The sequence below is a fragment of the Bombus vancouverensis genome, chromosome 15, assembly GCF_051014615.1.
Source record: "Bombus vancouverensis nearcticus chromosome 15, iyBomVanc1_principal, whole genome shotgun sequence".
NCBI lineage: Eukaryota > Metazoa > Arthropoda > Insecta > Hymenoptera > Apidae > Bombus > Bombus vancouverensis.
Genome location: NC_134925.1, coordinates 1732687 through 1757317, shown reverse-complemented (window position 1 = coordinate 1757317; position 24631 = coordinate 1732687). Strand labels below are relative to the sequence as shown.

The 24631-nt window shown below is 38.5% G+C and overlaps 2 protein-coding genes across 8 annotated transcripts in view; one reads left to right on the top strand and one right to left on the bottom strand.

Annotated features, from left to right (window-relative positions):
* The window catches only part of LOC117164336 (uncharacterized), a 79691-nt gene that overhangs the window by 37724 nt on the left and 17336 nt on the right, over positions 1–24631 (bottom strand). The gene's annotated exons all lie outside the window — the stretch shown is intronic.
* On the top strand, positions 4366–24627 carry LOC117164444 (uncharacterized). Of its 7 annotated transcripts, XM_076625125.1 has the most exons (12): positions 4388–4501; positions 4647–4776; positions 8160–8353; positions 8696–8798; positions 9016–9142; positions 17382–17571; positions 18099–18216; positions 18962–19218; positions 20136–20414; positions 20705–20923; positions 21375–21509; positions 21648–24627. In XM_076625125.1, exons 4-12 carry the CDS (start codon positions 8704–8706, stop codon positions 21785–21787), a joined length of 1560 nt encoding a protein of 519 aa, XP_076481240.1. In that variant the 5' UTR covers positions 4388–4501; positions 4647–4776; positions 8160–8353; positions 8696–8703; the 3' UTR covers positions 21788–24627. The 7 variants fall into 7 exon arrangements, with proteins under 7 accessions (XP_033203383.2, XP_076481242.1, XP_033203382.2 ...); XM_033347492.2 differs by lacking the exon at positions 4647–4776 and having other exon boundaries at positions 4366–4501; positions 8699–8798; XM_076625127.1 differs by lacking the exon at positions 4647–4776 and having other exon boundaries at positions 4366–4501; positions 20705–20911.

Below are 24631 nucleotides of genomic sequence, written 5' to 3'. Positions count from 1 at the left end.
CAGAAAAAAAATGTGTCGAATTTATGCAATCTATTCACTTTCTATCCACTATGTACAAATCGTACGTCCCCGTGACAGAACGGGGATGTTAATTGAACGTTTCCCGGACCGATGTTCATGGGGACAGTAAACAACGGCGACGTATATTAACGCAATCGTTATGCAATGTCCCTGGTACTTCCACGTTCCGTTGATTCGTGGCTGATAATCGTACGATCCGACAGCAAGAATTACAAGGATCTTACGTCATTTTGAGAAAAAAAAAGAACGAGAGTTCACCTACAGTGGCTCACGAAAGTATTTCAAGTTCTACCGTACTTATGATATTTCGTTCGTACAACGGAAGTTTGAATAGCTAGTATCAGTTGATTCGTTCCGAGAAATGGAATTCTACTTTTCTTAACATACGTTCAAAAGTATCATGATATTTTTATTCGTATCTTATATATTAAAAATATATAGTTCTTTAAGAGCTATTATAATTATCAACCCGAACGTGACTAATGTCACAGAACTAGGATTACAATTTCCGACACAACTTGCTCGATTTTACCACTATATCTTACGAATCCTTTCTCCAGAAAGCTTCTCGAGTTTCCTTATACGAGAATTTTTCTGTATCGAAAGAAAAATACAGGAAATCAGATAGAAACGATACGCGGAAACTTTCACGCGTGTTTGTCCTCTTGTCGCGGAAAATTTATGAAAGAACGCGGGTCTCCCCGATCAGATGGTACGGAGCCAGTTTCAACGATGCGTTGGTTGCGTGTAGCTATTTAGGGCAGTTTCTGTCACCGTGGAAGCACAAACATCGACGGGTCTGGCATACTAATAAGCCTGATCGCGCGTATTCGTCATCTCCATCATTTTTGCGTTCCTCTTTCCAGAAGACCAGTCACCATTTGCAACGTTATACGCTACTGGTCATAAGTATCACGAAATCTATTATTCTCGTGAATTCTCACTCTCATACAGATATTTCCAGACACTTTTTCACCCCAGTTCAGGCATTTCCTTTTGTAAAACGTGTACAAGCATCGACTGTGGTATCGATTAACGCTTAGCAGGCATAACCAAGCTCTCTACCGGTCGAGAACAATAGACCGTGTACTCGTATAAGTGACCGTTGCTTACAGAAGTTAATAACGTCGGACAACATTACCATGCATTTCCCTATCCTGTTTGCTGTCGTGGAATAGGCGAACAAATCGGTGGGAAATTGTTTCGTGGGTAAATAAATCGGCTGGCTGGCCGACAGGTGAAACTTTAAAACGATAAGGATCAAAAGATAATATCCATATCGTAACACTAAGGAAGTTTAGAAAATGTAAGATCTTATGCACGGTATTGAATTTTCCAAAGAGACCAAATTCGATCTTGCAAAGAATTTATTGGTTATTGAAAATCGAAGGCGATAATTGAAAATTTTCACGAGCCATTGCAACTTCTGCTCGATCGATAAATCTGACGAGAGATCGACGTGGGTCAATTTAAAAAGTTGCCGACTCTACAGTTGACTAGAACATCGAAGCGATCGACTTTATCTCCATAAAACGAGTCTATCGAAAGAAACTAGCCAGGAAGCTGAAACAAGGACACGATGAGCAAAGTAGATTGTTTGTCACCGTTGAATCTTGCGGGGGACAGCGAAATCACGAGGTTCGTATGGTACTCGCCTCTTGTCCCAGTTACTTTGGATGCCGACAAATCGTGGCAATTAGGCTATCTTCGAAGCGAGGCTCTTGTTCATCGACTGTATCAATAACCAGTTGACAGACTTTCAGATCAATATTCGAAGAAGCACCAATCAGGGAAAATATTTTGAAATATTGGTCCTGACTCAAAAATATCACGATACATACGGAGACTAAGACGAATCTTAGAAATAATTAGAGAATTGTCTAATTATCTTAAAATCTGACGCGAAGTTTAGAACTTTTCATCTGAAATTCAGACCGATGAATCGTCCCCCTTCTAATAAATCTGTTCTCTTATAAATAGTTTCAACACAATTGCGTCAATAGAAAATTATAATCAGTTAACAATCTTTTTGATAATTTAAATTAATTATCGCATGGAATATGAAATCAGAAGATGTTCCGATATTTATAAATAGCAATGTGAAATTATATCGGTTTATCATTTTATCCCATTGAATCTTAATGATGTATAGCGTAAATTAGTTAAACTCGTAACATTTAATTTTTTCGTGAAACATTTAATATTTCTTGACTCAGATTATTTTGTAATCGAGACGCAAGCATGAAATGTCATAAATGTCGACCGCGTAAAAGGCAACAGCGAATCTACGTATGTAATTATAATTATTAGCGATATCATTATGCTCATAGCGAGTTAATTTAAACTGGAAATACCAGAATTTCTCTGTTGAATTTCTCTGCAATCCGAGTTACCTGTCTCGTGCGCGATTCCATGCGAAACCATGATGCGCTTTAATCGCTGTGGCTTGACCAGTCGTGCCGCGACACTGGTACCGTGCGATCGTTAAAAGCATTTACATTAATTATCCTATTACGTCGCCGCTAGTAACAGGATATTTCATGAGAACTATCTTTAGACACGCAGTCTCTAGTCGTTTCGGTGCATCCGAAAGGTCGTTTACTCGCGCCTCGAACATAAACGAATATTTTATCCTACGTTTTAACTTGACTTTTTCACGAATCACTTTAAAGTCACCAGTACATGTGTACAGGGTGCCACAAACTTCGCATACATATCTAACGACGATTTGTGAATGATAATCTGATTGGGCAGCTTTACATACACGGGATTATTATATATTGTAATTATGTATACGTAGAATATTCTGTTTTCTTTAGTTTACCCGATATTCTTCGGAAATAGGAGCATTTGAATAAGATCTATTGGGACGACAAGTGTTGAGAAAATCGAGGTTCTACCAGAATTTCATTTTACAATTTGCTTTTACGGATAAATAGGAAGCACTGTTTTTAATTATTATTTTATCGCTAGTTCCTGCATTTCGATTAAATTCTAGTACTGGTACTGCAACCCGATTTTTCCTTAACGACCGTTAATTATTCCATTTCATCGGATGTTGTCCGTCGCGAAATTAAACGGCCAATGTTCGAGCTAACGAAGTCTGACTCCACTGTGTGTCGGGAGAGTAAAAGGGAGCGCGATGAATTGCTCTTCCAATCATCTCATTACGCGGGGTCTGCTTAGTTCTAGTCGCATCGAACCAGTCCAAGAACCCATCCTCCGTTTCATTTACGAGAATTTCACTAAAACTTGCAATCTGCCGTCGGCCCCTGCTACGAACGAGCGAGAATTTCGCGAATTCAAGAAACGCGGCTAACTTAGAAATAGTTCCGTATAATCGTGGCAGGCGAATGATCGAAAACAATGCAGTCGAGACCTTAAATTCTCTTTCTGATATTGAGAGCTTCAATTGCTCGCGTATTAATCGCAGGCCTTCTGGCCAGTGTCGTCGATTGCTAGATCGCCGAGACACTTTACGAATTCTTCGATGACTTTCGACAAAGTTCGTGTCCAAAGTATCTTACCATAGTTTATTTAGATCTTGGTCTACTTTTTAAGACTTAAATTCTATAATTTTAAAAACTGGCTTATCATATATGGTAACACAGCATTATTTACAAAATGTATAATAATATGTAATATGTAATAATAATAATGATATTTCACGCAAAACCTATCTCATTTCTTTGACCAAATATCTCACGCGCTCTTGACAAGCAATCAGAAAGTTTTCGTGGTCTTACTCACGCAACCTTCTCCGTAATGACAGTCGTTATCTTCGACACGAAAAATGCCTCGTTAAATCCAGACCTTCGTGCAAACGAACCTCTCACATAGAATTATAGTATTGTTCAAAAGTGACCGGACATCTCGTAATACGTTATTTCTATGTCCCTTAGCAGACAATTTAAAGTCGTGATTTACTAATTATTAACTCGTCGTTGATTTACGCACTTTGGTCAAATCTTGATATTCTTGCTTCGATTCAACCGCAGTATTCAGATACTTATGAACGATGGTGTACCTCCATCCAGCGAATCCTCCTTCATTCTTTTCGTTAAACGTCGACACCCTTTCGAAGGGAACGCTAATAGCAGAGACACGAACGTAGGTCGTGAACTTCGTTACGCTTCGATGAAAGTTTCCCGGGACAGTGTCAATGTCTCCGGACAGGATATCCTCGGTGCTTCAAAGACTCGAGTGGCCGGCCATCGCTCGTTCTCTGTCTTCCACGAGGAAAAAGGATCCAGAACACGAACACCGCCCCCTCTGGGATCTTCTGACCCCACCTTCTGACCGGTTGTATAGTTGTCGTTGTCGGTCGCTAGGGTCGGAGTTCATTGTGCCACAAGTACATTCCGAGTGCCAGCGACGCCAATTGCTCGTTACGTAGCCAGTTGTGAATCGGTCTGTGAAAGAGCCACTGACGTCTCCCAACGCCTTCGACCTCTTTACAAAGTCTCCAGGATCCAACCTGGTGCGTCCTTCCTCGTTCTTACACTGCACGCTACATTTCGATTCTTAATCAGTTTATCATACGACAAGGAAGATAGTGCACAAGTTGTGATGTGACAAAGGATCAGACTGTCTTTACGTATGTTTTTCACGTATCAAAAATTTAGAATCGCTCTTTCCACCGGAGCTATGTCGAATTTTACGACGAGTTTTGTATCAATGCTTCATCGGTGGGGTGCTTTTAGTACGAATTAAACTCCGGATGTTTATGCAAATTCATAGTTTTACGAACACTGTGTAAGTAGAGATACATTTTACCCGTTAGATATTGCAAGAAGATATAAATATAGTAAACATTGGTTTAAATATTTAGGTATAAAAGGCTTACCTTGGATATTCTATGTATTCTGGCTTTTCTTAAATTTTTAGTTTCTATGGAACATTTACCGATACTAAACTTTTGATTAACAATATATAGTTGCCCGTGTAGTTTGTTGTTGATTGGAGTTTCGAATTGAAGTGCCTTCGTGGAATCGTTCCTTTGTGCTTGATAAATCGCGTTAACGGTTGATTCTCGTTCCACGGATGTAGATTCATGGCGGAAACTATTAGATGGAAAGCAAGTTTCTCGACTCAACCTGAAAACTTGTGAGAGCTTTTCCAATTAATTCGTTCGCTCTAGCACCGCCTCGACTGTGTGAGATTTTAATTAACGCCGGTGAGCGCTTGATAAAAACTCCTGCGCGATGAAAGACGAGCAACGATTACATCATTAACCGATTTTTCGTCACACTGTCGAGTCCCACGTGCGATTGATTCAATGGATGTTCGCGTGTCCTGTGCCCTGCTGATGGGGTGGGATTTCCCATGGGAAACCGTGTGATGTTAGATTGTGTAAGACCTCTTTGGAATTCTTTGGATCTCGTTCGAAATTACGTACTGGAGCGTGAAGAAGGGAGAACTCCCAAGGCGGCATAATTGTGGATTCTTTGATGAAAATTAACGCGACTGTGCATGGTATAGAGCGAGGAATCGTTGTTTTCCCATCGACCGTATACGGAAAGCCGTGAGAACGATTTCCATCAAGCAGATGCGTCAATAGCGTAATCTTAAAAAATGCACTGATTTTTGTAATGAACTTGACGAATTTATATCCTACTCTGTACAAGACCCTCGATATATCTCTAATATTAATCTAATATTAATTATGGTCGTTGGAAAGCGTAAATTTCAATCACTGACCAATTTTACAATCTCACCGTATCGCCTCTACTAACGACAAAATATACGTCTAGGTGGGCGAATCTGACCTTTATAAAAACGGCGTTTTACAACTCGAATCCACAGACGTAACACCATAAAATCGCACCGTGCAGCGGTTGTCGTGGATCGTGTGACGCATTCTCTCTTTCGATCGCAACATGAAATTATTCCGCACGAAGAAAACGAATTGATTTGGGAGCACAGAGTTTAGTTTGCACGACTGTTTCGGGCAGTGATTCGCCACGCCTTCGATACGTTTCGCCAACGAAATCGTCGATCACGTAACGCGTGCCTCTGTACCTTCGCGACGAATCCAAACGAAACATCGGAATAAAGTTATTCCACGTCGTCGGGGCAATTTGCCGCGTATGCAGCGGGATAAGGACAACCGCTTTGGAATTTACATTCCACGGTACAACGAACCGCGTTGTACCCGTGTTCTCTGTTGTAACGACGATCCACTTTCTATGATTTTTATTGACGACGAGACGGAGAAATGGAAAGTCGTTGAAGTTAATCGTGCGGTTGTTGATGGCGATTGCAATATGCGTAAGATTGATGCATATGAAATGACGTTTCCTTTCTGGCACAAAACTTATACATATAGTACGTGTGTTATATAAAATATTTTGAAATATCATTAGCTCTATAGAAAAACGCGACTGCCATAATTGTATTAGTAAAATTTGAAACCAATCTGAAAATCTATACCATTGTTATAAGATATTTACTGCAAACGTACAATATATTTGGTAAAATATATATTAGCAAGCAGAAAGAGAGAGTTCAAAAAGATATCGGTGGTGGTGAGTTAAAAATAGAATTTGGTCGATTATCACATCTTCGTAAACGAACAAAATCGTAAGATTTCACCGTGCGAGATCTCATTTCCATTTGGACGAAACGGACTAATTGGCTTTGAGTAGTTTGAGTTTCTTCTTCAAAGCCAAGGTTGAGAATGTAACGGAGATAATCATCGGATAATTAAGATCCTTCACGGTAATCCTCCACACTGATCTGAAATCTAGGTAACTTCTTTACAAGCGAGATGATATCTCGTTTTCGGCTGAATTGTAAGCCTACTTGATTCAGCGATGATACAGCGATGCAATCGCCTTCTCTTTCGACGCGATGATACATCAAGAGCGGCGTTGGGCAAAGTATCAGCGAGGAATTTTTCACGGCGATGACAGCAGAACTAGCATCGAAAATATTTCTCCTGCGATCTTCCTATCTGATGTTCCAGCACTCGAGCGTGGAAAAAATGACAAGAGATTGAATTATAAACCACATGTGGCGACCGCCACGTTTCGAAGCCACCCAACCAAGAACGATAGAGCGTCAGTCGGTGACATTAGACGCGGTCGAAAGTGTAAGCTCGTCGCTTGTTGCGGTCTATGGCCACCATTATTGATTTCACGGTGTGCTCGTAACAGAAAACATACGTACAATTTGCGAGAATATTAGCCTTGGTATGGAAGATTCTGTGAACGAATTTTAAATCTACTCTTTATTGCCAAATTCTTGTCTTTAAAACTATAATTAATTAAGCAAAATTAAGTCTTTATATTCCATTGACGTTGTACCGATACTAACCCTAGTGTGGACGAGTCTATGAATGAAATCTGAATCTATTTTTCATTACCAGTCCTCGTCGTCGAAAGTGTAATTAAGTAAAATTAATTCCGTTGTTTCTTGTTTTCTGCGGATGTTATACCGTGTACACGATATGTTAGTTATTTAAATTTCCTATCGGTGTTTGCGAAACTTTTACGCGTTATTTCGTTTGACCCTAAATGGCTTAAATATTTCGTCAGAGTCTCATTATTTACGTAGAGGCATATGTTTATCGAATACGTTACTCGGTTGATTACCGCCCAGTAAATCGGCCAATTGGAGCAACTTAACATTTCCTGTCGAGAAGAACGTCCTTTGAAAGAGATCGTTCGTCCCTCTTACGTCAAATATGGGCGACGCAATTTCCGCTAGCAACGTCTGAACGCAACGCCGCGCCACGCCGTCTGTTTCTTTCCACTAGCCAATCTTCCATTTCCCATTCTCCATCTCTCTATATAGGAATCCAATTTATTACGCAAAAATATAGGATGTCCAATGACAAGAACTTGAATCCGGTGACCTTTTTTCGTTATTTATGAATGCTGAATTAATTCTTAAAATATTTTACACGTTTTTCGCAACTCCTTGTATAATTTGCATTTTGCACAAAATGGAAACCATAATTGGGAATTACTTATGGACACTCATTGAGCGTCTCGATGGATATATATAATTGGATCGATAGAAATTGCAAACAAGCGCAAGGAGTGTCGCAAAACGGTTTTCTCAGATCGTTAGAGACATCGACGCACGTAACGTCTCTTGTTACCGATAGTAACGAGACACTTTTGCGTTTAAAGACCAGCCATTTACACCACTCGATACGTCGATCCATTTCCGGCGAAGGAATGACACGCAAGACGATGAATGCGCTATGTTCGTTCGATTTACACCGACGTCCAGCCACATCATATTCCGACGAATCTTTCTGAAATGGCTAATTGAACGTTCACTTTGGTATCCAGGCTTTCACTGCAGACAATCTTCGACAAAAGTGAGTACGGTAAACTGCCAAAATTTGGAATGTTAACTCTTTGCGTTCCGACTTACATACATTGAACGTTTTATCACGGTTAGTGCATACTCGTTGTATTTTACTTTTGCTAATACTTTGATTACATTCGAAGGCCATTCGTGATTTGCTTATAATTATAAAGATATATATTCAAGATCTAGATTTTTGTGACAACAAAATTTTGTTTTCTATTGAATCAAATTTTTATTGAAAACAATTGATTTTATACGCCAAGAATATGCAATGAAATGTAATGCAAAATCGAGCAACATGTAGCGAAAGAATAACGACTGAGAATTGTAGTGGAGGGAAATTTGTTAGCAGTTGAAATGAGCGGTTCCAGGGTCTGGCATTTGGTCCTGTTCCTGATTGTATCTTCTTCGAGGGTATTCTCAGCGGACAACGTGTGTTCGAGGATGGAAAAGTAAGTATTTTCTAATTCTCTGATATATAATAATCGAAATGTTCGATAAACGAAACATTCTGAATGCGGAGGTTAAGCACCTTCGTAGACGAGCCTTGACAGTAACCCAGAGTTCGTAATTTAACACGCGGTCACTCGGTCCCGTGACACGCTACCGGTGTTCTCCCGATAAGGAAATCACGCGATAGACGGATACTTAATTGATCAAACATTGCAGCTATACGATCACTTCGATGGAAACGTACACGGAACCGGTTGTCGTGAACACGTTCACATGGTGTCTGCAGATTCCACCCAGATGTCCGAAGACACGAACAGAGATGAGGCAACGATACCGCGTGAAGGTAAGCAGATTTTTTTCCTTAATTTTTGTTTCGTTCGGATTTCTCGATAACCGCTGTACTTCTTCTAACTTGTCAGACTTAGAGTGTTTTATTGTACGTTTATTGATTTATTCGCCCGTTTAACACCATAAAATGATTTCGAGTACTTGAGTTAGATAGAAAATAATTAACTACGATAAAATTGCTAATTTTATAAAAGATTTTAATTAAGCGCGTGCCACTTAATGAGAAACATCCGTAGTCTGCTAATATCAGTAGCACCTTTTTAGCAAAGAGATTGCAAGTTTCGTCAGCTCGTATCTCACCGGAAACTCTTACGAAAAAGCATTCCTCCTCCATTCGAGCACGAGGAGAGGAAAGACCAGAATGACCCGAGAAATTTGCAATAAATCCACCAATGAGTATGTAATGTTGCCCGTTACACGAAGCAATAAAAGCACAGTGGCAAGTCTTTCGCCTCTCTCGTTTCGATTCCTCTCTTGCTCTCATGGTGGATAAGACCGTGCGAGTTAATTACAGGGAAAGCGAGTGTCTCGTGATGTCTAATGAAACGTCTGAAAATGGCATTGTGAGCGCAAGAATCGAAAGATGTGTCGTTCGAGTTGCGTGAAAAGAGGAACTTGCCATTGCAGACGGAAATAAGAAAGAATTTACATATTGGCGCAATAACGAATCACAGCGAAATGCAAGGAACGTTCTTCCGATGCGTTTTCACACGATTGACCAAAGCACGACGAAGATTTCCTGTAAGGTGTTCTCTAAGAAACGTTCACCGACGTTCGCTTTTCCAAGTAGCGCTTAGAACGTGAAATATATTGTTTCGAGCGTCGTTACGTAGGAATAGCGTTCATTTAACCAAGTCGTTTAACCGTTTCCTGTTTAACGATTGAAACGTACACCGACGAGCTAACGTGGAAATTAGAAACCGTTAACGAACGTGTAGTGTTGCGTGCGATTTATTAAAATACATCGTAGGATTTTTATACGCGAAGAGTTACAAGAAAGAACGCGCAGTTGCACAACCAATCAAACAGTTTCACGCTTATCTCTTACAATGTAAGACGTTAATTATCGTTAAAGTAAAAAGTTTCTAAAATTAGTGATATCTAACTTCGATCTTGTGAAAATGATATCGCTTTCCTTATTTCTCTCTGGGACGTAGCGATTGTTGAAGAATCAGGTATTTTTCTGGCGTAATTAACATCGTGTTATGTCTTCGCGCTATTTTACATTCACACCTCGTGTTCTACCGTGCAGTTTATTCCTTCCTTCCTTCTCTCGTTTATTTAAATTGTTTCCTTTGTTTCCTTAAATCTCTTTTCGACTTTCTTAATTAAATAACATTTTATGGCAGTGTACGAGTCTTGGAAGATAAATTATCAACTGCATCTTTTTATCCTCGTGTCTCGCTATTCAATCTTGCCATAGGTAGCGATGTATTTGTACGAATCACTAAAATTGACTTAGAGAGTGAAACAATTTAGGTCTTAGCCTTTTACTTGCATTTATAAGAATATGAATTTACATAAATATCCGCATTCTAGTTATCATTATTTTATCCTTTTCAATTCACATTGGTCATTATGGCTTCTGAGCGATGGATTTAACATTATTAAAGGAATTGAGTAGAAAGTATATCAGCGTTACGTTAAGTGGAACGATTCGATGGATTTTGCAACACGCGACACGTGTCCACGTTGGGATCCGAACAAAAAGACACCGGTCGTGATTACTCGTACAATTTTTTGCGGATGAAGTGCCATTCCTGGCCATTTTATACCATACTCGCCATACTCCGGTCGATAATTACCATATACCAGCAAACTAATTACCATCGAGCCACGATTAATCAATTAAACTGTGATCCACGCGGTGTTTCCTACTTATCTCGCAATGGATCAAGATTCCCACAATGATTTCGGTAGCCAGCTAATATGCTCGATCGAAACCCGTTACACGATCTTACGCAACAATTTGCGTCCACATGTGGAGCAACTGCTGCCGGAAGAAAGTGAGCGCGGTGGTTAATGCAAATGTGGTCGAACCATAGAAAAAAAGCACTTCTCTGTTTCTCTGCATCAATCGGAGATGTATATTTGCTGAAAGAGACACTCTGAGAACATAAATGAACTCTGCTGCATTCTTCTTGCCATTTTCTTCTGGATCCAGTTTCTTTCTTTTTTTTTTTTTTTTTTTTTTGTTAAAAAGATTCTTCAGTTTAAGGAAAACATGAAGGAATTTTTGTTTCAATTTTATGCTAAAGAAAATTTTTCTCGAAACGTTATAAGCCTTTTTACTTGTAAAGACAAGAGCAAAAGAAATCGTATTTAAAATAGGGCGGTACATCGATATGATTGTCAAAAGAGAAGACGTATACTATTGTCAAGTTTCTCAGTACATAATTCGTTTCATCGATTTATTTACTGCTAATTATTAATTCGTCTTTAATTTGTTATATCAGTGTGCTATCGCTACAAATCTATCGAAGTGAAATTATTTTTTCGACCATGACCAATTGTACGATCTCACAATATCTCTTCTACCAACAGTACCTACAACAAAATGATCCGACAGCGTAACTCTTTCGCAAGGAAACGTCGGTGTTCCGATTGTTTCCTATCGATGTCGAATAAACTTGGACACACGGTACCCTTCTAACTTACGTCCGAAACTTTCTCCAAAGAGAATCGAAAGACACGAATAAGGGGTAACTTCTCGATCGGATCGAGAACCGAGCAACTGTTTCGAGCTCAGCTCGTGCGTGTACACGCAGTTAGCCGATGATCGAGATAACAAATTTCCGGAAGAGAAAAGGGGCCTCGTCTAAATTCCTCGGTTTCGCAATCGACCAAGCGCATTAAACTCAAGAACAGCTGCTCTGGAATGGAAAATCGTGAAGAACACGCGCCCACGAGAACACTTTCGTACGGCGGATTTCATGCGTAGGTGTACGTAGTTGTTCAACTTTTTTGTCCGATAAACAGATCGCTGCGACGCCTTGATATCCAACCCACTCTTCCAAATCGTTGTTCTATATTTGTCGTTGATGTTACTCAATTCGAATCTAAACGCAGCTCCGGAGAAATCTTCGTAGTTGAGTTGTTTTAAGTAAAATGACAGAGGAGAAGGGTCGAAACGCTTAAGAATATTCTTGTCAAATCAAAATGAAAATCGACTACGGCGTCGTTCTGAAACCGATATAAAACCAAGAAAAAATGACAGTTTCGTAGAAGTTCCGTAGAAACTACGGACAAATAACGACTTTATAGAACCTGTATCGAAAACGGAAGAAAAGATATCATTTTTATAGAACGTCCACAGAAACGCGAAACGTGTACAGTAGCGTAGACGAGAGACACGCAGTCGCGGTGCGATGCCAACAATGAGAGCGTATCCCCATGAGAAAAGGATGAAGCATCGAACGTTCGGTATATATAGCACGTTACCCAAGTCTCTCACGGTTAGAGTAGCGTTTAATATTTATTACGTAGGAACATCGAGCAGCGTTTTACTCCGTACTACACGAACGGTTGCATAACAGAAGCGTAGAGAAAGATACAGCGGCTCGTAGAATTATTAGGTCGAGTCGTAGGCTCGTTCACATTTTGCTAAATAAATGCGATGAAATGTAATCCGATCAAGCAGTATATATAAATACGTGGTAGGCGTATTTTTGGAAATCTGTTTAGGAAGAAGCTATTAAATACATATGTTAAAAGAGGTTGTAAGCGAGACAGCTGTGAGTATTTCATTCTGTAAGTATTTCAGCTGCGAGTAATTCATTTCAAAAATTGTTCGTTTCTAGATTTGATAATCCTTGTAAATCTAAGATAACGAGAGAAATTAAAAATCTTGTGAAAGTATATTCGATCGTATCAAGTGCAATTGATCAAATTCATTTGATTGAATATACGATGATTAAAATTTTATTGCGGAAGAAATATTTGACACGTATCAAGTTAATAATAATATTTAGCAATAACGATAGGAAGAAATAAAACAAGGAGAAAGAGCGCCGAGTTTAGCATTGAAACACGCGGATATTAATCAGAATGATAGCAGTTAGGTAACCTCGGAGATAGTAGTAATGGGAAGCATTGGTAAGACAATGCGGGTAGGCCTTGAACGCGTTTCAAAGTAGACCTGGACGTTCGTAAACGGTGTACTATGATACGAGTGACGTGTAAATATATAACAAGAAACTTTAGTAGCATTTTTCGAAAGTGACTAGGATGTCCTAGAAAAATGGAGCGATGTAAAGGATCGGATGTGAAAACGAGGTTCAAAAGGAAGGGGAGAAACGCGAGATAGGATTGGTGTAAAGAAAACGGACACGGAGCTCACGTTCGACATCTCGAGGTCGTTTGATGTTTTTTGACGAGCAGCAAAGCAAGAAAAAGAAAAACAGCGATCCCGTTAATTACACAATTTTTAAACCATTACGTGGAACGTTTGTTAGTTGGAATTTAAATCTACTTCTTACGGTGCGTCTACAATTGCTAGGCATCGAATTAGGATCACGTCTATCGTAGTTGGAAAATTCACTTTTCTAACTACGACATATCATATAGTGAAAGACAAAAGTATGGTTCGTTATAGAAGGAAAGAGAAAAATATATTTTCTATATTATTAAACGAGATATGTAGACAATCGGGTATATATAGCAATTATTTCATTTATTTATATCAATTATCGTCGATTATTTCACAGCCAGACAATTCGCTCGACTTGAATGCCAGTGAAAATATCTAGAGTTTAATTAAACCACCTGTGCGTTCATCGTCATATTAAATGCATTTTCCGATTTACAAAATGCCGATAACAAAAATTCGGAATGTTTAACGTAACAATGACAACGGAAAACATGTAAGATCGTAGAAAATAGTCGAAAGCAATTATTTGGTAGGATTATAAAGAAGAAGAGGCAGGTGTTACGTAAACAGATCCATCCGTGCTACTTTCTGTTACAACTACCACATCGTAAATATTGTCACAATTACCGTGTCGTGATTATTAATCACGCTAATCCTATCTTGTCGTAATTAATTCTTTCCATCGATCGAACCTGTCAACTTGTTGCGCAACACAATTAAGCAAAACGTTTTCTGCAGGTTGTCCGCTGTAAAGAAGAGAACATACCCAAAACCCTCAATTAACTAATCCACACGGTATAATTTAATAATATATGTCTTACGTAATGGAATACAGTAAAACGTTAATAGAATTTCTCAGGATTTGGATTATGTGCGCAGGATATACTTTAAATGATATTAAAGGAAATACAGTCAGTGACAAAAGTATTCTGTCGACTAAACATTTCACATTCAGTTTCTAAAATATGCAATTTAGAGACTTTAAATGCAGAGAATGAAATAAGTCGCGTCAAAAACTTTAGTTCCACAATACACGATACGCGTATTCGTAAAATCATTCTATAGCTAACGTATAAATACTTTTGGAGCCATTAATTGATAGCTATCAAATGACAGAAAAAGTGAATATATTTATTTAAGTGATTATATATAATTATAGACTTCAGATCCAAGTTTAATGCAAGCATCGAATCAAATACTTTTATAAATCTCTGTACAGAGAAACTTAAGAGGCTTAGAACGCCTGCTTATGGTTTTTGCAACTAGCTTCGTGAAAAGACACGAATTAGAAGGAACGAAACACGCGATATCTTAGTAAGTACGTAAAACTTTCAAGAAAGACGGAAATCGCGCAACGAGGATTACGTGCATTGACTTTATGCATGAGATCGACTCGTACGAATGATCTATGTCAGTCTATGAAAACCGACTGATTATTTATCGATTCGTGGAATTGCCGGATTAAATCTATTCCGAACGTTAAAACGCCGAGCCACGGTCTGGACGGAGTATTTACGTGTAACGAACTTTGATCGATGTCGAAAGACTCATCGGAATCGTAAAATGACGTCGTTAATTGACACATTAAGAGCTGTTTCCTGGTAGAATTTTAAATTACACATTTTACCGTAATAGCGTGACTTCATTAACGTCCAGTATATCTTTCTGGCGCTATCATTAGTTATTTATTATTCGATCGAGGATGACTTCTGGTCACTTCTTACGACCAATACTTAATCCAATCTTTCCGACTCTATCTAGTCTCGTCGAAACGAAACTCGTTTCGAATGTGCAGAATGCTATAATAATCAGGTTATGGACGATTATGCAGATTCAGGTTTTTATAAATACGACTAAAAGAAATGAAACTTAAACAGGGACTCGTTTCATTCGATGAATATTATACGATTTAAATATTTTGTATATTTTTTAATCCATACGCTACGCTTCGTAATAGTAAAACTATCCTAAAATTTGCAATCTTTATACGTTGTGGTTAACGTAACAAGAAATGACATGTTTCGAAACATATTAGGAAACGATATTTCCTAAAATATGTAGATTCGATGCAACATGAACGGTAAACATTATCGAGTTTTCCTCAACTTATTAACGCGCAATAACCGATGTTAAGAAGCTGTAAAACGTTCTTTTGCGTAACGAATCTCGAGTTTGAACAAACAGATACTAATTACAACATTGTATCGAATCGATGGCGTCATTTATGGACATTAAACGACTTTATCTTTCACAACGATCTGCAAAACCATCGATAGTTTCATTGAATGCGAATCGCGTGAATTCCCTCCCGGAAGAAATGTAATAAGCATAAATTGACTTCGAGCGATAACGTCTGACATGCAAAAATATCAAACGAGCAATCTACCGCTTCGTTGCTTCATCGGAGCTTGGACAAGAAGCGATGTTTTCTTCGTTTGCCAATGAACATCCCGATTAAAAAATACACTGACATTTGAAACTGGTCGATCCACCAGTCTGACCAGTCGTATATAAATCGTGAGCACTTAACGAAGAAAGGAAATTTGGCTATTAAAATTGACGGACATGTAACAAAAACGATCTTAGTCCATGTTTGACTTTCTCTAGTTCCATGCTTAAATTAAATAATTGTTAATTAAAAATATAACTAAGGTTTGATACATTTCCATCTTTCTTAGACAAACTATGTGTCTCTGTAATTATATCTAGAGATTGGCTCGCGAAACTATTTGCATACATTTACCATAGAAAACTTTTATACGTTAAATTAATAAAAATAAATAAATTAATTGTATACGTTAAATTAAACATTCTGACACATTAACACTGCAATGTGACACGACTATCGTGAGTATATTGGTCAAATTTGAAACCAATCGGAAAATCTATATAGAAGATATACCATGCTACCAGGTTAGTCCCTTCAATTATTTCAGAAGTCAGAAATCTAACAAAAATGGACCGATCACTCCTCACCGCGTAATGAAGTCTCCAAATGAAGTATTCGTGGAAATTAGTTTCATGCTCGGAGCTATTACTTTCATTCGTCGGTATGGCAAAGTAAGAAGGAAAGGTAAAGAGAAAGAGAAGCGTGTAATTTACAGACGTGGACTTTGGTTTTCTCGCGCGTATCCACTTACAACGTATTACGAACGAAACCTATACACGCTTGCACGCGTCCAACATTTTCCTCTTGCCTTTGTTCTGCAATTGCTCTGCTTTCCTTATCGACGATTGGGATCTCGTTTCAGGGACTGGCTGGGAAAAATGGGATCTTTTCCAAAGATCCAGTAGCCACGTTGCCAGAACAGCTTCGTTCGATGGCTTAGGCGTCCTGGTTTTCGTTCTTTTATCGTTTTTCCAACTACAGTATCATTCGGAGCTAGACGTTTATTGAATCTACTATTCTATTACTCCATTTGAATAAATCGCATGTTTATCTGCAGTAGTAATTAGGAAAACCGAAGCAGATGCTCCCAAGGGTTACCGATAATGTCACGATGAGTTAAAGTATCTGAATTAAAGAAACTACGTATTCGTAAAGTTTGTACTGCTTTCAACTTTATTAAAAGACTTTGGCCGATGACTACATGCCACTATATTTGTATAACGATGTATCGCGTATGTTCTAATAAGTATTAAGATTAACGAACTGTTTATAACCTGATTTCTCTTTGCGCACGAGAAAAAGAATTCTTATCACTTACGCTTCGCCATTCTAATGGAAAAACCATGGATAGCTAATAACTGTTATAAACGAATTACTCAGCGATGAAATAATAGCGCAATAATAAAATAAACACAAAATATGTGGTTGTTTAAGTCATGTAGCATTATAGATGGTTAACAAAGATTTTGTTCGCAGACTGAGTCAAAGACCAGGATTATAAAGGAATGCTGTGAAGGCTACAAAACGATCTCATCCAATAACGAGGAGACATCGCCTTCAGGCATCAAATGCGTGCCTATTTGTGAAAAATGCCCGTCGGGGATTTGCACCTCGCCAAATCAATGCCACTGTATTCCCGGCTATGAGGATGACAACTGCAATACCGGTGAATCTATTTTGTTGCTCTGTTATTTCAAAGCTACATATTTGGTATATCGTGTATCGTATATCGATCAGAAATTAAAGATATTAAAATATTCCTTTGCTTCCGTGGAAAAAAAGACTATTTCTTGTTAACACGGACAAGCGGTCGCTTCGCGGAACTCGAAATGAACAAACTACGAAAGTCCGCAATAGGGCGGATATATTTCACGCTCGATGAAACAGGCCGACCTTCCGTAGTCGTAAGAACGCGTGCGAGCAGCAAATAATTTTCACCTAGCCGTTGTTACGATTCTGAAATCGGTGATTCGATACTCGGCCGTGTTCTCCCCGCTCTCTTTCACGTCGTACACGCGTCAAGGTATCGGTTACTCGAGAAAACGGAAAAGTAACGACCAGGTGGTTGATTCATTCGTTGTACCATTAGTTGGAGCTATCGGGAGAAAATGTAAGAAAAAATGCGCAAACTTCACAATTTAATCGACAATTACATCACGATTCGCGAGAAAATCCGCTCTGTTTTATTCGCAGTATGTCCTCCGGGCACGTGGGGCTTGGAGTGCAAAGAGAAATGCAACTGTACCGAGAGTGTACCTTGCAATCCCGTAAATGGACACTGTATTTGCCCGCCAGGATTACGTGCTGAAATGTAAGATCATCTATAAATATACATACGTCATCGCTTTGCTAGAACAGTGACAGCATTCGAAAGTCGTTGATTGTGAATTACGCTAGAATCTGTCATATCCAAATAGAGAGGCAGAAATTTTCGAACAATGGAACTTTCCCATGATTTTTTATTTCTTCAAATAGAGATCGACGAGATTCTCAGTTTGTTTTAATATCTAAGAACCGTACGTTCTTTTGCCCACTAAACTGCATAAATTTTCGACGTGAGGAGGTACATCCTGGTCGATCCTTTCGCTCGATCCATACGAAAATGTATTTTTGGTAATTGTGTCACTCTTTTAGCAAACAAACGACAGAAAAATTTGTCCGTGTGAAATACGTCGTCAAAGAAAGAGCACAGACTGACAGTGGAATGTAATCTGGGTTAAAGGAACAACGTTGCTTAGTTAGATTCCTCTCGATAATTGGCGTTGCTACAGTTACTGCACGCTTCGTGTAACAATCGCGCGATTAATAAGAACTAAAATAGATTCTTCAAAGAATAGCGACGTTAAAAAGCGAAGAAGAAAAAAGATTATGATTCATGGTGACTAGGTTGACTCAACAAGTTCTATCGATTTCTACGCGTCGTGTTTATCGTAGAATTACACGAACACGCTGTACAACCTGTTGATTGAAACACAGCCTAATAAGTGCTCCAATAATGCATACCGTGACACACGCTTGCTTCGCGTGGCATACGTAATTGCGGTTTTCACCTCCAGGTGCAATGAGCCGTGTCCAAGCGGTCGCTGGGGACCTGGATGCGCGTTTCTATGCGACTGCAAGGATTCGACCGGCGAATGTCATCCAGAAACAGGTCGATGCATTCACGATGATCTGGATAACACGGTCTCCGTGGAGAACAGCAGCTATTCCCGAAACACGGACGAGGAAAACAGCGTTACCGTGAATTTCACGATCGTTCAACTTGATAGAGAAACTTCGCGAATTTGGGAAACGGCAGAAACTACCACGGAAGGTAATAAATGACAGTTTATGCGTTTATGGAAATGTTATACCTGCAAGAAGGCACAAAACACATACACACAGATATATATATATACAGGGTGGTTGGTAACTGGTGGTACAAGCGGAAAGGGGGTGATTCTACGCGAAAGAACAAGTCGAAAATATAGAATAAAAATCCTTTTTTTTATTTTTTTTTTAATTTTTCCATCGAGACAACGATCTACAGTGAGATCCGTTATAACGAGACGTGATAAAGTGCACGCGTACCGAGCGAAAATTCAAAGTCGATTTTCTCGAAAACGAAAAGCCTCAAACGAAAAATTTTTATTCTATATTTTAGACTTCTTTTTTCGCGTAGAATCACCTCCTTTCCGCTTGTACCACCAGTTACCAACCACCCTGTATATTACATTCAAAATAAAAGTATACTACTGTTTACAGAAACATTCGTGGTATAGTAGTAAATAGATTGCGAATATTTATGCAAATTCATGTTTTTATAAACATAAAAATATTGTAAGAATAATATACAGTTAATTGTATAATATAAGAATTAATTATAAGAATATTTAAATTGTCAGAATATTAAATTGAAAATTTAATTGTCCTGATATTTAGTCAGGAAATCGTTCTACTTACTAAATATTTTAATATCTTTCGAATATTGTATACGTGTTTTCCGTGCATTTTTGTACCTCGAAATTTACCAAAAAGTTTCGCAGTCTAGTAGTAAATAAGACGACGTGTTAGATATTTATTTACGTGATGCAACCGTTAGTCGAAAGTCGCGATCCTAAATACACAGCACGTCGAGCAAATATCTTGACTTTAAATAAGAGGAGATTGATGGCAAATAGATTTATGTAATTAATATAATAATCGTTGTTCCATTTGACGAATTGTTGGACGATATGCACGAAATACTAGCCACGACGGATAATCCTAGTAAAACAACGAGCCCGGAAACTACCAACGTCTCGACTACGGATGAGAAGAAAATTAGGGCACAAGCTCGCGAGGACGGAAACTCGAGCACCGCCAAGCCTGTCATCGTTTGGCTTTCCGTACCGGAACGGAGGGGCAACCTGGACAGGGATCGAGGGAAATTCGCGATGAAAAACTCGTTTGCGAGACACGTCGATGATAACATCAATCTGCAAGATATCGGTCCGCCTAAAATCGATTATGTTAAAAATATACATAAAGGTAATATACATACAGATTTTAAGTGGAATTTCATATTTTTCACTAAATTAGTCGATGCAGCCCGCCATTCTGTATGAGAACATATCGAATAATTTATGTCAAACACTCCTTAGTGTGGGATATATTTTAATTTTGAATATTAAATGCTAACCACAATCGCGATTATATAATTCTCAAGAGTTTCATCTGGTATCTAAGCTCGCGATCACTGTCTTTTATTAATCGTCATTGTGAAAAATATAAATTTACGCAGACATCCGCAGCCTAATAGTAATAATAACTTCGAACAGACGTTCAACCGGCCCCAATTTCCATGGACATCGCCCTAATCGTGATAGCGTCGATCGTATCACTGGGTCTGACCTCGGTAACAGTGGTGATGGTTCTCCACATGCGTTCGAAGCTATTGGAAGCAACAAGAATCTCGATCTACGAAGAAGGGAAGACGAAGAACCAAGAAAATTCGAGCGCAACGAAAATCTCATCGATAGTCACCGGTACTCTTCCCCGTGAGTGCTATACGTTTCGAAAAATCCTACTTTTTCATATTTGGATGAAGTCTACGTGTGCTTGACCTCGATTTCGTCCACGTAATTTTACTTCGATGACCATCTTGAAACACTCTTCGAGCGTAGATTATTCGAGGAGAATTAAAACGGTATCCGGTAACGCGTTTTCCCTTTTTCTCCAAGGCTACTGCATTCGATTCCTCGCTCATGGTGGTGTAACACACGCTGTTACTTCGATGGTCGAAAAAATCAAATTTTACAAAAGGGCAATTTTATAAAAGGAAAGACCGTAAGACTAAAGGGTGAACCAAGTAATCGAGTAAACACTTCGAAAACTTTAGCTTCTTTTTTCATTCGTCTTCTAGAAAACAAATTTACTCGATAAACAAGCTTCTACTTAAATTAAAAGCTATTTAACCATAGACATATTTTATGTATGATTCTATCGTAGAAACCCCAATTCGCCTGGTGCCACTGTTTACTCCAGAGTCTATAGCGATGCCATCGATGACTAACAACGATCTCACGAACAATTATGCCAATGGAGCTGCCACGATCGGTCTCCGTATATCTGGCAATTTGCATGGTGAGCATATATACGTTTCCTTCTACGAAGATTTATTCGCCATTCCTTCTCCAGAATCTACTATTCATCCTATTACTATTCGCTATATTACTATTTCCTTTATTTTATAATTCTTTGTTTTTATTTTACATGTTCTAGCTCTTCTGCAAGAGGATCATTACGATCGACCATCAGCGACGCGGATTCACCTCCAAAGCGATTTCGACTCGAACACGGAGCACGTTTACGACGAAATTCCTTTACAGTCGAGTCCCTTGAATTTCCGTAAAAACACGTGATTGGAAAATAACGTCGAATTAGAAAAAAACAACGCTTTGGATAGAAAACTGTAGTTAGAAATCACTCTGATGCGTGAAAGAGTAAAGGAGAAATTTACGGGGGATCGAATAGCCCAACTAGTGACACGTTTAATCAAAAAGATCTCTATTCGTAGAAACAAGACGGAAGAAAGCGAATTAAGTGTGATGAACGCGCGACCCAAAGTAGAACTAACAATAGGCCGCACTCTGAATAGAAAATCCCAAACGTCTGGTTAAGAATTTCTCTATTATTCCGAATATCATAGAAGAAATCTATGAACAACCAGTAGTTCGACTAGTGTCGCATTTAGTTAGAAAAATTCTTAAATATTTGAGGAACGAAAACGGAAAGAAAGTGAATAAAGTGTCAGGGACGTTTATGTGCAGTTGTTCAAGAGTCACGCTCACGTGCGATTCCGGAGGCGGATGTGAGCTAGTCAGCGCGTCTACGGGACGAAGAAAAATCCAACTGGACTGGTTTCCGACCTTACGCAGCCTCGTCTGAACGTGAGCAAGGCTGAACGTGATTGCAATCGGTTCTCGATCAGGCAGAAAACCGTTCGTGGCATCGATTAAACTATTCGCTACTGGGCGTGTACCCACAAGGAGACTTTTCCTCAAACTCGTTCGCGTCAATCGGCGACCATCTAAAACCCTTTGAACGCGTTTACGTCGGCCACGAACGCACTTGCATGCAATTCAATTAATCGAAACGTCATAAAGGGAAATTTTACGTTAAATAATTTGCTTTTAAATAATTTTTAAGCGAAACGATATATCTTGTAACATAACATGTAACATATCGTGCGGATTGCAAAGTTTTTATATTTATTATACGAACGATTAAGTATATTTATTATATGAAATTTTCTCGTTTTCTTATTTCGTACAATAAATAGAAAAGCAGAAGAAATCTATATTGCAACGTATATAAGATGTGCATATATCTATGCCGCGTAAATGTAACTTAGAAAATAAGAAAACGTAAAATATCTGCGCGTGTCAGAACTGATTCAACTTTTGCCATTGGAGGCTTCAAAATGTACGAAGTAATTTAACCCGCGTTTCTCAAGGATATGTTATCGACTTAGACGAAACGAACATTATCGTAGATGTAGATAGGTGTTTTGTAAGTGTTAAGGCCAAGTGTAAATCCAAAGATTTCGAGATTCAACCAAAGAGCTTGCTTTAAACGTAATGCAAAGTTTGCGTTTAAGATTTGTCTAGCAACATCTCGATTACATTTATATCTTCGTTTATGCGCTGACATCATCGATAATAATAGATTCATTTCAAATCCGTGTCATGCGTTTAACGAACGTCGTAGTGACGTTCGGTAAGAAGAGAAAATATCGAAACAGATAAGTCGTAATTAGGGTAGAGCTTGCGTAATCGTATTTGTATCAGCGTGTCCAATTCTTCAACCACGCGTTGCCACGATAAAACAATATTCTCGTAATCTTTGCATTCGTCGTAATCTGGCCGATTTCTCATTAAATTGCCGGGAGTTTTATGGTTTTATTGACCTTGACATATGTTGTCAAGGTCAACTTTCTCATTAACTTCGTTTGTACATATAGTCATCGCTCATCTTTTGTTTCGATTTTAGTATAAACATGTACACAAAAATATTTTTTAGGTTTGCATCGAGTTTAGATTACGTAATACCGAAAAATTCAATTGTAAGGCTATCACGAAACTATCGCAGACGAAATAAAAATTCTGCTGCATGGACAATTGATATCGGATTAATAAAGTGTGCTCTTTTTTATATAATTACCATTCTTGCTCCTGGTCAATTACGGTGGATCGTTTACGAATTATCACAACACGAGTCATAACATCCATTTTATCGTACTCTAAATAGGACAGCATCATACCGTCTCTCCCGCTTACTCGTTTTATCTCGTTCGTGCACTGCATCCTCTTTGAAGCAACAGTATCGATGGATTATATAAACTGGCAATATACAAGCTTCACGCGTTGTTCGTATACAGTGGCTGACGAAAGTAATCAAGTACTTATAGACACCTTTTATGAATATATTATGCTTGTTATGCGAAAAACATAATGATAATAAAAAGCGTACAACTTGAAAATTTGATTAACATTATAACGAGGCTGGACTATGTGATTTTAAAAAGCGAGTTTCAAAAATATGTATAATTCGGAGAACCCGTATACGGAAATCCAAACGAATCTGGTTTTCACTCTCACGTGTTTCCGATTTTTTCACTCCGTTCTACTATTGACCTTTTTAATCGATAGAAACGAATCTCGTTATTCATAATAATAATTAAAGGAAACGGTTACCAATTTCTACGAATGAATTTTTAATTAGAGTCCGGAAATGTTTTTTTAAATGCGATAAAAAAAAGGAAATAATTATGATAAATCGGAACGATATACAGGGTGCACAAAAAGAGCGAGTGAGCGATATTTATGAAACATTATTTTAGATATCAAGACGGTGAAGAAACTTCCTGGTCTGTTTCTCAAGTTCTAAGTCATTTAGTTTTACACGCTAAAAAATATATCTGCGTGTACCAATAAATCAGCTGACGAATCTTTTTCTCTATTTTACTCACATTTTGTCATTCTCACTCTAGTGGAAAATTAAATATAACGATCGAAATTCTATTATCGTTTGCTTCCTCGGAGTGAAAAACTGGAAATGCGGGCGAAATAAAGAAAAAGGTTCGTCAGTTAACTCACTGGCCTATGTCAGCGTATCGCTAGGGTGAACTTGGATTATTTCTAACTTGTAACTTTCTTTTAAATAAACTGCAAATATTTATGCAGATCCCTATTTTTACGAACACG

Excerpts from the sequence above, each read along its gene's own strand:
- LOC117164444 (XM_033347492.2), top strand. The coding sequence starts at position 8,704 with ATGAGCGGTTCCAGGGTCTGGCATTTGGTCCTGTTCCTGATTGTATCT. Across the intron at positions 20,415-20,704 it reads TGTTAAAAATATACATAAAG|ACGTTCAACCGGCCCCAATT; the intron begins GTAATATACATA and ends AACTTCGAACAG. Across the intron at positions 21,510-21,647 it reads TATATCTGGCAATTTGCATG|CTCTTCTGCAAGAGGATCAT; the intron begins GTGAGCATATAT and ends TACATGTTCTAG.